General features: G+C 49.8%; 1 protein-coding gene across 3 annotated transcripts in view; it reads left to right on the top strand.

Moving 5' to 3' along the window:
* FANCM (FA complementation group M) overlaps positions 1 to 14448 on the top strand; it is a 65492-nt gene extending 51044 nt beyond the window's left edge. For all 3 annotated transcript variants that reach the window (XM_082058276.1, XM_082058277.1, XM_082058278.1), the window contains 10 exons: positions 757 to 2926; positions 4565 to 4644; positions 4736 to 4804; positions 5338 to 5448; positions 8207 to 8363; positions 9236 to 9342; positions 9480 to 10040; positions 11362 to 11692; positions 13118 to 13409; positions 13752 to 14448. In XM_082058276.1, the coding sequence (XP_081914402.1) occupies positions 757 to 2926; positions 4565 to 4644; positions 4736 to 4804; positions 5338 to 5448; positions 8207 to 8363; positions 9236 to 9342; positions 9480 to 10040; positions 11362 to 11692; positions 13118 to 13409; positions 13752 to 13899 (4026 nt within the window). In that variant the 3' untranslated portion in view covers positions 13900 to 14448. The remainder of the gene's footprint in view (positions 1 to 756; positions 2927 to 4564; positions 4645 to 4735; positions 4805 to 5337; positions 5449 to 8206; positions 8364 to 9235; positions 9343 to 9479; positions 10041 to 11361; positions 11693 to 13117; positions 13410 to 13751) is intronic.
* The last annotated feature ends 64 nt before the right edge of the window (positions 14449 to 14512 follow it).

The following is a 14512-nucleotide window of genomic DNA, read 5'->3' on the forward strand; positions in this document are numbered from 1 at the left end:
GGCTGAGGTCAGCGGCTATTGTGCTTTTTTCAAGTGTGTTTTTAAGAGCGTTGGTTGCCTGGGTCAGTGCCTTTCGAACAGCAGATTAATGAGCATCCCTGACAAAAGATAAATTCGGAGTATGTAGGTGAGAAGTTGTTAATGTGCCGTCAATGGCAGGAGCCAAGTTACAAGTGACAGCAGGAAGAGAACAGAGCACTCTGGGCTCACTTGTGCTCAGATGGGGGTTTTTCTGCTCACAGCACCTTTCAGAACACGCTGGTCCCCCCAGTGCTGGGGACAGCAGAGCTCGCACACCGTGCTGGCAAAGGGCAGGTGATGCTGTGGTTCTGTGATTGCTTTTCTGCTCACAGCACCTTTCAGAACATGCTGGTCCCCCCAACGCTGGGGACAGCAGAGCTCGCACATTGTGCTGGCAATGGGCAGGTGATGCTGTGGTTCTGTGATTGCTGCTGCTGACCCGAGAACCGCGGCTGAGCTGCTCGGCGCCCAACGCTGGGCCTTGGTGCTCTGGGAAAGTCTCTTTATTTATCTGTGGTATCTTCTACTCTTTCTAAAACATTCAGGTTTGGGTTTGCAGTTGCTGCCAGCAAATGCTTCGTTTGAAGGTTGTGGTCTTAAATGCAAAGCGCTTTCCTTTTCCCCTTTTTCCTTTCTAGTCACCCTTAGGCGTATGAAAACATTTGTCACTTGTTCTAAATATCCTTGTAAGCCTGTATGTATTTATAGTAAATTTTACACTGTGTTTGTCTGCAGGGAGACTGCGGCTACGAACTGGAGCTTCAGCCTCACCTGCGTATGGAAGACGTGACTGTTCAAAGGAATAAAAGCCACCTTTCCGTGAGCAGCTCCGCATCCGATCAGAAAGCACGCTTATCTAGAAAAGACGTAGCACACAGAGCGAAAGTAAAACCGTTTTCACCTGATACCAATGATAATGGAAGCGAATTCTTTACCACATTTAAAATAACAAAACCAAAGGCTCCTAAAAGAACCTCCAGAGCAGATTCGGAAGTGGCCATGCTGCCTTCAGCCCCCGGTGCTTCGGGTTCTGGCTCAGCCAGCGGGCTGGTTCTGCTGGGAAGCACCGACAGGCACAGCCCAAACCACGAGGAGCTACAGGTGACGTTTGACTTAAATGGGTGCAGTGACCTGTGCGACAGCAGCGCAAGTGCTGTAATCCAGGAGAGTGCGGCGATAAAGGAACATGAGACTGTAGATGAAGCCTGTAGGTCACTGGGTGCGAACCACGCAGATTCAGGTTATAGTAGCTTCACAGCTGAGAAATCACCTGTGTCCCCTGACTTATTTTATCTTTCTGAATCATATGTGAACTCTTTCGCACTTGTGAGACCATCTGAGGAGCCTCCTTGGTTAAAACAAGTATTTTCCCATGTGAAAAGGCTTTTATCACAATCTCCTCCCTCTTTGGATAAACTCGATGATTTTGAAAACGTGATGAGAAATGAAGAAACAATATGTCCTTTTCCAAAAGGTATTTCTGATAGCTATTCAGAGAGACTGCGGGACAGGGTCTGCTCTGTGTCATCAGAAGGTGACCGCTCACTGCAGCTCTTTGAGAACCCTGAGCTGGAAGTCAGCGGTGAATTGTGTGCTCCTGTGAGTACCTGTTTTCCAAAACCTGTGTCATCTCCTGAGACTGCAGCCGTTGAGGACAAGGAGGAACTTCACTGGAATGACAGCTTCGATAGCCTGTTTGACAATGAAGAATTCACAGAAATTCAAAAGAAAACTCCAACAAGAAATCACACGCTGACAAATAACCCCTCAAAGTACTCTGTTCAAAAAGATACAGAAGATCTTGACATTAACAAGAAAAATGTGGTTATTGTTGGAGAGCAGAGTGTGCATTTATTTGAAGATGGACCCGGGTATGACACAGGGAAGGGGAGCTCTTCCCCCAGCACCGGGCGCTGGGCCGGGCCGGGTGCCGGCGCCGGGCCGGGCGCGGAGCGGGGCTGTGAGCGGGGTCCCGCGGAGCAGCCACGGCGGGGCAGCCACCCCGCCTGCCCCGAGCAGCCGGCGAGCAGGGCAGCCTCAGCCGCGGGGCCGCCGGGGGATGCCGAGCGCCTCCTGCACGATGACGGCCATCTCTGGGACTGCTCCCAAGAGCTGTTTGCTGTTAATTTTGATCTGGGATTTTCCATCGAAGAGTCTGAGAATGAAATCTTGGAAGAAAATATAAGTACTAATACCAGAAAATTAAATGGTGCCTCGGGGAGTCACGTAGATGTTAAATCCACTAAAGATGAAAAGAAATTACAGGATGATAGCTCCGGACTTGAAACATCGCCAAAACGGGACGGCAGAAGTCTTGGGAGAAGAGACATTTCCACACCGCTGTCGTTCCTGAGCAGGAGCAGGAGTGATGGAGAAGGGGCCAGGGGTGACAGCACTTGGCCCTGCTCCAGGCCAGGGGCCAGAGAAGGGGCCAGGGGTGACAGCACTTGGCCCTGCTCCAGGCCAGGGGCCAGAGAAGGGGCCGGGGGTGACGGCACTTGGCCCTGCTCCAGGCCAGGGGCCAGAGAAGGGGCCGGGGGTGACGGCACTTGGCCCTGCTCCAGGCCAGGGGCCAGAGAAGGGGCCGGGGGTGACAGCACTTGGCCCTGCTCCAGGCCAGGGGCCACAACGGGCAGCGGGTCACCTGGAGCTTCGGCTGCTGCACTTTCCACCCCAACAGGTAGAAGGGGGTTGAACAGTGAAGCTGTCAAAAGAACTCCTCTGAACGTGTTCTCCAGAGCCAGGGAGGACATTCCGGAGCTGCCTGTGACAGCTCAGGTGGATCCCAGCCCCCGCAGGCAGGACGTGGGGAGCTCAGCTGGGGACGCACTTGGCTCCCCTTTGGGAAGAACTGGAAGCGCCACCGGCACCACCCTGCACAGCTCACGGGTGTCTCCTGCCCAAGGTGGGGATTTCACAGGGACCGTTAGTTAATGTCTTTGTGGTTAAACAAAGAGAATTGAGTGTCTTTTGGATCCCCCATTTGGTTTCATGACTTCGGTGGGAAGGATGAAAGGCAAAGAGAATAATGGTTGTGATACTGCAGTACGTGGGAGCTGGAGCTGCCTCTAAAGCCCTTTCTTAATCCCACTGTCTGTGTAACCGTCTGGATGGGCCGCACCTCGGTCCCTGAATCCCTTTGTGTTTTCCTGTTGTTCCTGAGGAACAGAAACTTGACCGATGGATTTCTGTCCGTTTAGTTACATGACAACTCACTTGCACTTAAAGTTTTCTGATTGTAACTTCAGCACAAACCTGGACTGTGTTAAACACATTGACTATTTGTAGGCTCTGTTCTATTTTATTTCCTCCTCTCTCTCCCCTTGTGTCTTTTTCTGGATTTGGACCAACAGACTATAAAAAAAATATATTCAGATATTGCCAATACATAAATGACCATCATTCTTCACTCTTAGGTCACTTACAGATGATCTGCACGCCCTTTGTTGTCTTTATCTCTGAGTAACCTTGAGTTACTTTCAAAGTAATGTTACTGTCAAAGTAATTCAGGCTTGATAGTACTTGGTCTGATTTGTAGGGCACTTTGAGTTTTTCCGAATGGTTTTGTTACTGTCCTTAAACATCAAAGCAAAGCACGACCCAATCCTTTTGGTGGCTAAAGCATCTTTTCCCCCTTTTCTTTCAATTTGTCTGATATGGTATTTTCTGAAGACGATGGATTGCCACCTTCCTTCCTGAATCATCACACCTTCAAACCAATGTGTTAGTCTGACAAACCAAAAAATTGTGATCTGTTTAATAGGAAATAATTTAAAAACCTCACCAAAAACCCCCAAAGTGCAAAAAGAAACAAATTCTGGTTTAGAAGTGCAGGGTTAATACTGAACCTGGATCGGGTTGTTAAGGGCTTTGTCTGGTCAGGTCTTGAAAATCGCCCCGGACAGTGGGTGGTGTAGGAATGACACTTATTGGTATTTAAATATGTTATTGTAGAAGTGGAATATTTGGGAATTTTGTGCATTTCCTTAAAGAAATTCAGCCCTTTGGGTGATGTGGGCAGAACCAGCGCTCGCTCCCAGGGTGGCCGTGAGCATCCCTGTCTGTCCCGCAGAACGTGATGAGGATCCTGGATTTCATGTATTTCATAACCACCTTTCATTCGTTTCCTTTGAAAAGCAGCAAAGGCTGCAGGTGTGTGAAAAGCAGCTGGGCAGAGGCTGTTGTGGTGAGTTCTGGCTTTGTTTCAGGCTCCCAAAGGGATCTGTGTTACAAAACGCTTCCAGAACTCAACTCTTACTCAACTGTAAGGGCTGCTTCTCCTGGTTCCTTTTCCCCTCCCTTTCCCTGTGCCTGCCCGTGGGGTAATCACTTCCAGCCAGGAGATTTATTGTTCATCCCAGCTGGAGATTATTTCTTTTGATTAACAAGGCTGAAGAGAACAGTATTTGCCACGTAGATCAATAAGTAATCTCCTTTGCAGGTACTTTGATAAGAGAGACAGATTTTGATTGCTCAGTTATAGCAGTATTGTACTGTGAGCAATGCATTTTCTTCTGAATGCTGTTTGCTATTTGTTCTGTAGGAACCAGCAGTGAGAGTGAAGAGGAGATCGTTTGCCAGAGGAAAAAGAGGAAACAAATGAATGTTTTGAAGTCTCCTGATGTGAGTCTTAGCAAAAAAACCCAAGGAAATGACAAGTGAAACACGAAAACATAAATCCTCTTTGCAATTATCCTGATTTCTGTTTGTGTAGGTTATGAACGACAGTGATTTCGAATCGCCGATTCGTCCCATCAGGAAACGTCGACACCTGCTTAACATGGTTAGTAAGTGCTGAGGTGAGACAGGAGAGAAGTAACAGGCTCACTCGTGGAGTATATACTAAACATTTCCTCTTTCTGCAGTCGATAGGCAAGTGTTCTCATTAAAAACACTTAATGCCATCTGCCCTAAGGCAGGTCAGAATGTCATTGCTTTCCTCCTCACGGCTCCTTCCTGACGTCTCCCGAGATGCACTTGGAGTTGTTGTGTGGCAGTGAATTATTGTCACAGGCAAATCACCTTTCCCACACAAAGCTTTGGATTTAAAAAAAAGGTCCATGTTATGTTTGACTTGACTTTTCTTCCAAATAACGTGGTTTTCTGTTCCTTTTGTATTTAATAAGATGATTAGCATCGTTGCATTATTTTACCGTAATGAATCAATCACAAAAATCACGTGTTGCTTAAAAAAAAAAGTAGAAGAATGCCTGTGTAATTAAAATATTGCTTATAAAGATGTAGGAGAATGCCTGTGTAATTAATATATTGCTTGCTTGAGTCTTATTAATTGGCGTTTGTGCTGTGTTGCTCTAGTCGGACGCGTCCAGCGATGACAGTGCAGATCTCCACAGGAGCTCCGGCGGGGCCACAAAGAGCAGCTGGAACAAAAAGCAGCTGAAGGTCAAGAGCGGTTTTACATACAAGGTACGTGATGCTCGGTGTCTTGGGATGCTGAGGGTCCCATTTGGAGCCGTTTCCATGGAAGCTGCAGTGCAGATAAGGGCTGTGCTTTGGTGTGTGTGTGTATGTAAGTGCACGCTGGCAGTGGTGCAAAACCTGCGTCAGAAGAAATGTGTCTTTGGACATGAACAGCACGTTGCCAAAGAAAACCAAAAAAGAGACACTTAGTGAGACTCTACTCTCTGTTCAAACTGCAAGAAATAACTGAAAGTATTCTGTAATTTTTCTATATTTAAATTTTAAAAACCCCAAAGAGGCCAGAAGTGTTGAGCCCTGGCTTCACATACTGAAGGTGAACATTTACTGTCATCAAGTCACTCATTCTGTGTAATTTAAATACACAGCTCGTGTGTATTTTGTGGTGTGAAAAGTGGAGCTTCTGTCTGTTTTACAGCCTTTGCAGGATCTGATACAGCTGTATTGTAGAAGGCATGCGGTTAGGCAGTCGTTTGTTTTTTAGGCCATGGTTTAGGAGGGTCGAGGCTCATAGCAATTCCACACAAGTTTGCTGCAAACATTTGAGATGGAATCTTGAAATGCTGGATAATGATCTCAACCTTCACATCCCCTGCCCGACTCTCAGAGGAACCTGCAAGGCCCTGCATAATTGTGTTCTGAAGCAAAGTCACAATTTACATCACAAGTAAAGATACTCAAGGATTAGTCAGACTCAGGAGGTTCAGAGACTTGGCCAGAACCAACACTATTAGGATATTTGATTGTATGAATTTAGCACCTTCTCTGATGGTCTCAACTTTGAACACCTGAAGACAGAAATGGTCCCTTGACCCCAAAGCTTAAATCTGAACTTTGTGTTTTACCCTTGAGTCCGTCAGTGCATCAGGAATGGATGCAGGAAACCATGCAGGGCCAGAATCATATATTCACAGTAAGGTGAAAAGCTCTTAAATATGTGTGGATGTGGTCTACTAGGCAGAAGTTACTGTTGTCAGGGCTCTGGGGCACATTATTTGAGAACCAGTGATAGGACATGGGGCAATGGGTTCAAACTGGAACACAGGTGACCTTATTAATGTTTATAAATATATAAAGGGTGAGTGCCACGAGGATGGAGCCAGGCTCTTCTCGGTGGCAAACAATGATAGGACAAGGGGTAATGGGATCAAGCTGGAACACAAGAGGTTCCACTTAAATTTGAGAGAAAACTTCTTCTCAGTAAGGGTGACAGACACTGGCCCAGGCTGCCCAGGGAGGTTGTGGAGTCTCCTTCTGTGCAGACATTCCAACCCGCCTGGACACCTTCCTGTGTAACCTCATCTGGGTGTTCCTGCTCCATGGGGGGATTGCACTGGATGAGCTTTCCAGGGCCCTTCAGCCCCTCACATTCTGGGATTCTGTGATTTTGTTGGATATTTTTAATATTTTAAAGATAATCTTCATTGCAGAGACTTCTATATAGCATCAGTATTTTATATTCTGGAATACAAAGAATGGGGTAGACGAAAAATCCATTTTTCAATTCTGTTTAAGCATTTTTGATGGGACCAAAGCATTTATAGAGAGCGTGTCCCACGTGTGCTCTGCCTCCACGCACCGTCTGACCCGAGCACCCGGCGGTGCCGTGTGAGGACTCAGAGCAGGGCAGGTGCGGGACCCGGAGCGCTGTGAGCCGCGCTGTGAGCCGCGCTGTGAGCCGCGCTGTGGGCCGCGCTGTGAGCCGCGCTGTGCTCCACCGGCGGCCAGCGCGCAGGAGACCCGCAGTGCTGGAATGGGGACGGAGAGGAGGCCAAGCGACCCAAATAGCTGCTGGCACCCAACTCAGAGATTCAGTAAATAACTGAAGAACCTGGGATCTTGTTTCCTGAGTGTGCCCCGGCCCTTGACTGTTAATTTCTGGTGTCACGGCTCTTCTCCCGCTGTGGGGTTTGGCCTCTCCGCCGTCCTTCACGGCGAGAAGGATTAAGGCTAATTGGTAATAGCGTTGGGAGTTCTTTCCTGTAAACAGGTGACCCCAGCATGGTTCAGAATAATCAAAACTGCTCTAGAAAAGGAACTGTTAATAATGTCTGGCTTTCAGGCTTGCTGACTGCTGCAAGCAAACCATTAAAGGACTCGGGGAAATCTGAAAGTCAGGGATGTCACTTATTGTAGCACGAGATGCTCCAGTCTTCCCTGTACTGAACTAAGATTTACAGCATTGTGCTTTTTTTTCCGAAATATTTTGAAGGCAAACAATTCTCTTGGAGTAATTTGGATAAAAAATAATTGGTGTGTGTGTGGTTTTTTATCCCCATGTTTTACTTCAGTACTTTGTAGCTGAAATGATAAAAGTTAGCTTAACATAGAGTATCTCTGACAGAACATCTTCCTGAAGCCTTTGGCTTTGTTTCCTTGTCCGCTGTTGTGAATGCTTTGTTGCCTGTGTCTGATGGAACTTAGTACCGAGCTTTGTGTCACGTCTCCTGCGCTGCAGCTCAGGAGTAAGTGCCACATCTGCCCTGAAAGAAAAGCCCTTTCTCAATAATGAGGCGCGTTTTCTGATGACTTCATGAAACAATTCATCCTGAATCCCAGACAGAAGGCGGCAAACCAGTGTCAAGTCTGAACTTTCTAGTGGACTTGGGCTGGGACTAATCCAGCACATCTAAATCAAAACAGACTTTTGAAAGCAAATAAAATGGGTAAAACTAGATGTATAAGTTACAAAATAATTGGGAGGCAGCTTCCACATAAAGGTTGGTTTGTTTGGTTTTTCTTTTAGAAAGCAGCAAGGCAGTTTTTAGATGAAGAAGCTGAGCTGTCCCAGCAGGATGCAGACGCTGTTTCATCCGACGAGAGTGACGATGCAGAGAGCGAGCTGAGCTCTTCGCTCGCCCAGTTCCTGAATGACGATGCAGAGGTCACACAGGTGTTAAATGGTGAGTGGGCTGCTTCTGGTTTTCAGAGGGGCTGTTGCTTAGCAAAGGTGTGTGACAGGCTGGGCTGTTCATCAGCCCGTGGCAGCTAACAAGCAGTAACCTCCTCCGCTGGGCTCAATTGGATGCTTTCCATCATCTCTTTGTGCCTCTGCTGGCTTTATTCTCATGGTTTTGGGATGCAGTGAGCTCCTCGCTGGAGCCTGTGCTGTGCAATAGCCGGTTCTGAGAGCCATCCGCCCCCCACACCCCGGTATGACCGAGGAAAGACACAGATTTCCATTTCACTTAGAAATTTCTGAATCTTTCAGGACTTCTGTTACAGACAGACCAAAAATATGGTATGAAATAACAAGCTGAATGTTAAAGTGACAGTGCTGACACTGACAGAGCTGAGGAGGTGATGCCGATTTTTGGCTGAGGCAGTTTCCCACCCCTGTGCTTATGAGCCTCGGCTTTCCCTGGGGTATTTGTGGGATGGAACCATCTGATTACCAGTTGAGATTCCCAGATGTTGCTGAGGATTCTCCTCTGGCACCGAGACTGTGGGTGGTTCCCTGTGAGATCCTGCGTGGGCTTCAGTAACCCCAGCGCTTCCCCGGGCGGTCTCAGTGACTGTGTGTTTTGGGAGAGAACAGGGAAACCTGTGGTGTGGGCACACAGGGCTCTGCCTGCTCAGACCCTCAGGCAGAGCTGCTCCTCGGCCTTGGGATTCCACATGTCCGCAGCATTTCAAACTCTTGTTTTGTGAAACACAGGCTTTTGGGAGACTGCAAAGGGATTTCTTAGCGTGGAAAACATGATGTAACAATAAAGAATCAAAAATTATATCCTTACTAATATGTGTTCTCTTTTGTCTTCCTGTTCTCATGGAGACTCTGAGATGAAAGGAGTTTACCTGAAATCTGTACGAAGTCCAGCTCTTGGCAATAGATACAAAATGGTTCATCGTGAATTCGACAACATGGACATTTTCTCACAGGTATGAAAGGAAACGACCGCTGTCCTTGTGAAACTCCGATTGCGGATGACCGTGTTTAAGTTCTAATCCTACTTTGAAGTGCAGTTTGCAACATATTGTTGATAAATCAGTTCTAACAAGAGACTTTCATCCCCCAGATTCCTGAGCAAGACCAGGCATATGCAGAAGACAGTTTCTGTGTTGGAGAAGAGGAAGAGGACACTTGCAAAAACAGTGAATCTAGTGAGGAAGAAGTGTGCGTTAATTTTGATCTCCTGAATAACCAGAGTTTTGCTGGCGGCAGAAAACAATATCTCACCCGCCGCAGGAAAAAGCTAAACCAGGCCAGGATGGAAGAGAGCTGCTCTGAGCCCACGCCAAAGAAGAAACCAGCCCGAATTATTGTTCTCAGTGATTCCAGCGGGGAAGAAACAAGTGTGAGCCAAGGGAAGGCCACGAAAACAGACTGTTTGGGGGCAGAACAGGAAAGCACTGCAGTACCCAGGTCATGGCCTTCAGTCTCTGCAGTGCAGCGCAACAAAACTGCTGGGGGAATCAGCGTTCGTCAGCCTGGGGAGAGTAAGAGTGAGAAGCTTCTCAGCTCGAAAGCTTCAGTATCCGAAATGCTGGATTTTCAGCCCGAGCGTCCAGCCCTGAGCACACACGTCCCACCCGCCGCCCCGGGCTCAGGGAAGGAGCGTCTCCAGGCTCCCCATCAGGTTGGTGTTGGTTCACAGCAAGGAGCTGCCTCTCCCCTCGCGTTTACTGAAGAATCCCCCGCGCGGGGGACCTGTGGCAGGGTTGTTGGAGGGCTGTGAGCAGGACGGCAGCAGAGGGAGCCGCTGCCGCTGGGAGCGGAGCAGCTCTGCTCGGCTCGGCTGCCTCCGTCGCCCCCCTTGCCGGTGCTTTAGGAAGCTTTTGTACTCGCAGGTGTCACGGTCCGTTCGGTGATGGACTCGTGAGGGTTCTTTTACCTTGATCTTGAAGCGCAAAATTAAGGCGACCAAAATGCCAAGGGGTTATAATTCACACGGTGTTACTTTATTGTTTTGCCCATAAAGCAGCACACAATAGAGAGAAAGGGAAAGAAAAAGGGGGGAAAAGAGGATTATAGCTATGACTGGATGAGTCCCAAAGGTGTCCCTCTGGTCTCCGGTCCCGTAGAGTCCTGCTGGTCCTCTGTCGTGATCCGGGATCCTCTGGTGGGGAGATCTCAACAGTGTCCATTCTGGTCTCATCTCTTATCCTTCTTCACCCCCCCCACTCCCATTGTTTGAGGCCAATCTCCGCCTTTGTTTCACAATCCAGGCTTAACTGCGCAGACCCAAAAAGTCCCCGCTTTGCTTGCCAGGACCCGTCTGCGCCGGCGTGTCCAGCGTTCAGGGGTCTCTCTGGTCGCTGGGTGACTCGGGCCCTTGGCAGCTCCTGGCCGTGCCCCTTGTCGTTGGCCATTGTTTGGGGAGCAGGTGGGGGCAAATACTGTTCTATCTTCAGACCAACTCTCCCAGCAGGACAACTGGGAGAGTATTTTAGCGGTCAGAAATTACAGTTGTGGATTAGACAGTATCTTGAGTCTGACAATCATGGAGGAATATGGATCTGTTTCAAATAGTAGAGAGTGTCCCCTAACTATTTGGGTTTTGTAGTTATGAAGTACTTGTTCGCTGCCCTAATTAAGACCCGTCATAGTCTGAGGTTGGGTTCCTGATCTCTTACACTTTTCTGCCTGACTTGTGTTGTTTACAATGTTCAGTTTTGTTGAACTCGTTAGCAAAGGCTGCATGCCTTTGTCATTCAAGCTGCTAAGTAATTAATCAACTAAGGTGGGAGATTGCTTATCCAAGTGTTAATCTGGAAGTGTTTATGTTTTGCAATATCAAAAGTAGTTTTAAAAAATATTATTATTAATTGGAGTATTAAAAAAAAAAAGTGGAACAAAGTGTTAAGCATCGCTATTTGAAAAATGTATTTGTTTTTATTGGCCTGTTATTCTTTGGCCTGATGCATCTGTGGTCTCTAAGAAACCCTCTGTGTGCTCAGCATCTGCAGGTGGACAGTTCTTGGAAGCACAGCCCTGCCCGTCCGGGCCCGCCGGGGTCCCCGGCCGCGCCGTGCGTGCTGGCGGCCGCCCGCGAGGTGTCCTCGGGCCCGCGCGTCATCTCCGCCCTGCGCGCCCACGGCGTCCCCGTGCAGCTCTGCTCGCTCCGCGCCGGCGACTACGTGGTCAGCAACCGCGTGGTGGTGGAGAGGAGGCTGCGCTCCCAGCTGCTGAGCTCCGCCGGCACCAGGGAACTGGCGCAGCGGATCCAGCGCCTGCGCGGCGTGTTCGAGAGGGTCTGTGTCATCGTGGAGACGGACAGGAGCAAACCAGGTACCGGGGTGCTGCTCTCTGCTCACGCCTGCGCTGCCCACGCTGGGTTTGTGTGTAACGTGGGACTGAAAACCCGTATTTTAGTCTCTGTAGGTGTATTACATTAATAAGATCACCAGCTGAACAGTAAAATTTGGTTTCCTTTTGAGGACCATTTAATATAGGCAGAGATACACAACTGGATCCAGCGGACACAGTGCTCACTAATTACTGAGGCAGGGAAACGTTTAAGTTAACTTAAACACTCCTAACTGAGCCTGTGCAAAAATCCCGACTTCAAACAGATTTCAACAAAGGAACAAGCACAATCTTACCTGTGCTTGGCACTACAATACTAGTGGATCCAACCCCTCTTTGTCAGCAGTGCCTAAGGAGCGGTGTGATACCCCTCCCAGCTCAGAACCAGGGAAGGGCAGCCTGCTATTGTGGAGACCAACCCAGGCAGCGGCTGCTGCTCCAGGCAGCAAAAGCCGATCAGCTGAATGCGATCAGTTCTTAGAGAAAGCCAAAAGAGCGTTTCTGCAGAGCGCTGCCTGGGGAGGGCTGCTGGGCCATCGCCCGCGTCAGCAGGCGCAGGACGCACGAGGCTCAAAGCCGCCTCCTGACCTCATCAAACGTGTGTGGAAAATTCAAGACTGTTTCTTTAATTTATCTGGTTTGGACAAGCCATTTGTTTGAATCCTACAATTAGGCAATCAAACAGTTTTACTAACGCAGTCTATTCTCAGTGCCGCCTAGAAAAGAACTGAGAGGCCTGACTTGCACCTGCTTCCCAGGAGATGGAACTAGAGCTCATGGCTCCAATTAAATTACAGATGTTCGGGGATATAAAACTCCACTATTGAAATCAAATTGTTGGGGATGCAGCTTTGGTTTTGTGACCTAAATCTGATTTGTTGGTAGTTCAGATACGGGAACAATGACAGAAGTGGTCGCTGGAGATGTGGTTTCTCGGAGGGGGCTGTAGATAAGTGGATTGTGTTTGAGCTGCTGAAGCTTTTGACCCCGCTGCTGCCGTTATTTCCGTCAGCTCTGCCCGGTGTTCTCGTTCTGCTGTTCCAGGCTGCTGCTGGGTTCATGTTCCACAGCGGTCAAGTGCATCATTACCTTTGCAGCTTTACCCCATCTCTTCTGATTTGTGTGTCCTGTGGTTCATCCCTTACTGTGTGTTCCTCCCCGTCAGTTCCGTTCAGTTTGCAATGTCAGTGTTAATGCCTAAACTCTGCCTCTCAAATAACCGAGTAAATCCTGCTCCCACGACCCCTCCTGCCTCCTTTCCTTGAGATGTTTTATCTTGATTTTGGTGGTGAATTCTCAAAGCCGGGGATCTTTGCGCTGTTTTGCTTTGTGAATGATTCACATTAGGTTTTTCACAGTAATTTAGTGCTTAAGTCTCCCTGCGGTCTGTGTGTTTGCACTGTGCAGGAGACCTGTCGCGCTCGCTGCAGAGGCCGCAGCACTACGATGGGGCGCTGGCCGCCCTGGTGCAGGCCGGCGTGCGGCTCCTCTTCAGCTCCGGCCAGGAGGAGACGGCGGCGCTGCTGCGGGACCTGGCCCTGCTGGAGCAGAGGAAGCGCGCGGCCATCCGCGCGCCCACGGAGCCGCAGGGCCACGCACGGGACCTGCTCCACCTCTACCTGAGCATCCCTCGGCTCAGCTACCCCGCCGCCCTCAACATGTGCCACCACTTCGACTCGCTGCGGAGCATGGCCAACAGGTAACAGCACGCGCTTTGCGAACTGACCAGCCTTTCTCTCCTCTGGCTCACCCGAGCCGTCCTGCTGTTCCTGCCAGCGCTTCCCTGGCTCCACACCCATCCTGTTCTTTGTGGGTTTCTCAGTCTCTTCAGGCTGCGTGACCGTGGCAATGCCGCAGTGTCTCAGGCCAGTGACTGAGGGTCCTGTGCATCCCCGCTCCCTCCTGCCCTGCATTTCCCCTCCCTGTCCTGGGCTTGCTGCTGTGCTCGCAGCCCCAGAACCGGGCAGAGGCCCTGGCAGCGGCTCCTGCCGGGCCCGTTGCTCTCGTCCCCCGCTGGCAGTGTCCCCGTTGTCCCCTGCAGCTCCCCGCAGGCCACCGCCGCCGCCGCCCAGGTCAGCCTGCAGAAGGCCGAAGAGATTCACCGCTACCTGCGCCACGGCTTCGATGCACAGCTGCTGCCCGAGAGCCTCCGCGCCAAGGGGACGGGACCCGCAGGTGCCCGGAGCTGAGGGGAGGGACCTGGGCTTCTCATACTTTTAACTGCACTTTACTGAGTCTTGATTCACTGTGGACTATGTAAATAAATCCTTGCACACACCTCCGCAGCTGTTCGTCACGCTGCTGTTGGACAGGGTGGCGGGTGGAGCGAGGCAAGTGGCTGGTTCGTGTTTGCTGGGTATATTCTTTCCAGAACTACTTTAAAAATGTGAATAATGGTTGAAGTCTTTTGGCAAAGAGGTGGTGACAGAGGGCAAGGAGCCCAGGGGCAGTGAGTGGTCGCTACTGCAGGACTGGTGCCCATCTTTCCAAGAAAAAAAACCTGCATCTCCACCTGTTTCTTCTGCGTCCTGCCCAGAGCTCTGGGCGCTTCGCTGGGTTTGAACGCTGGACGGGCCCAGGGCAGCGAGTGCTCTTGTCCCCGGTGCCGGCGCCCCGTCCCCTCTCTGGCTGCTGCTGCCACACGGGGGCTCCCTGGAAAAGCCTTTTGACTTTTATTCCGTCCTGTCCTTTCCTGGAGCGTGTTCATGAAGAGGGATATCCTGCAAAAAGAGGTCAGGAACGTTGCTGGCAGACCAGGAGTGCGGCTGGTGCCAGCTCGGCCTGCCTGGTTACAATCCAGAG

This window comes from Streptopelia decaocto (assembly GCF_964273445.1).
Source record: "Streptopelia decaocto genome assembly, chromosome: 7".
In the NCBI taxonomy this organism is placed as follows: Eukaryota; Metazoa; Chordata; class Aves; order Columbiformes; family Columbidae; genus Streptopelia; species Streptopelia decaocto.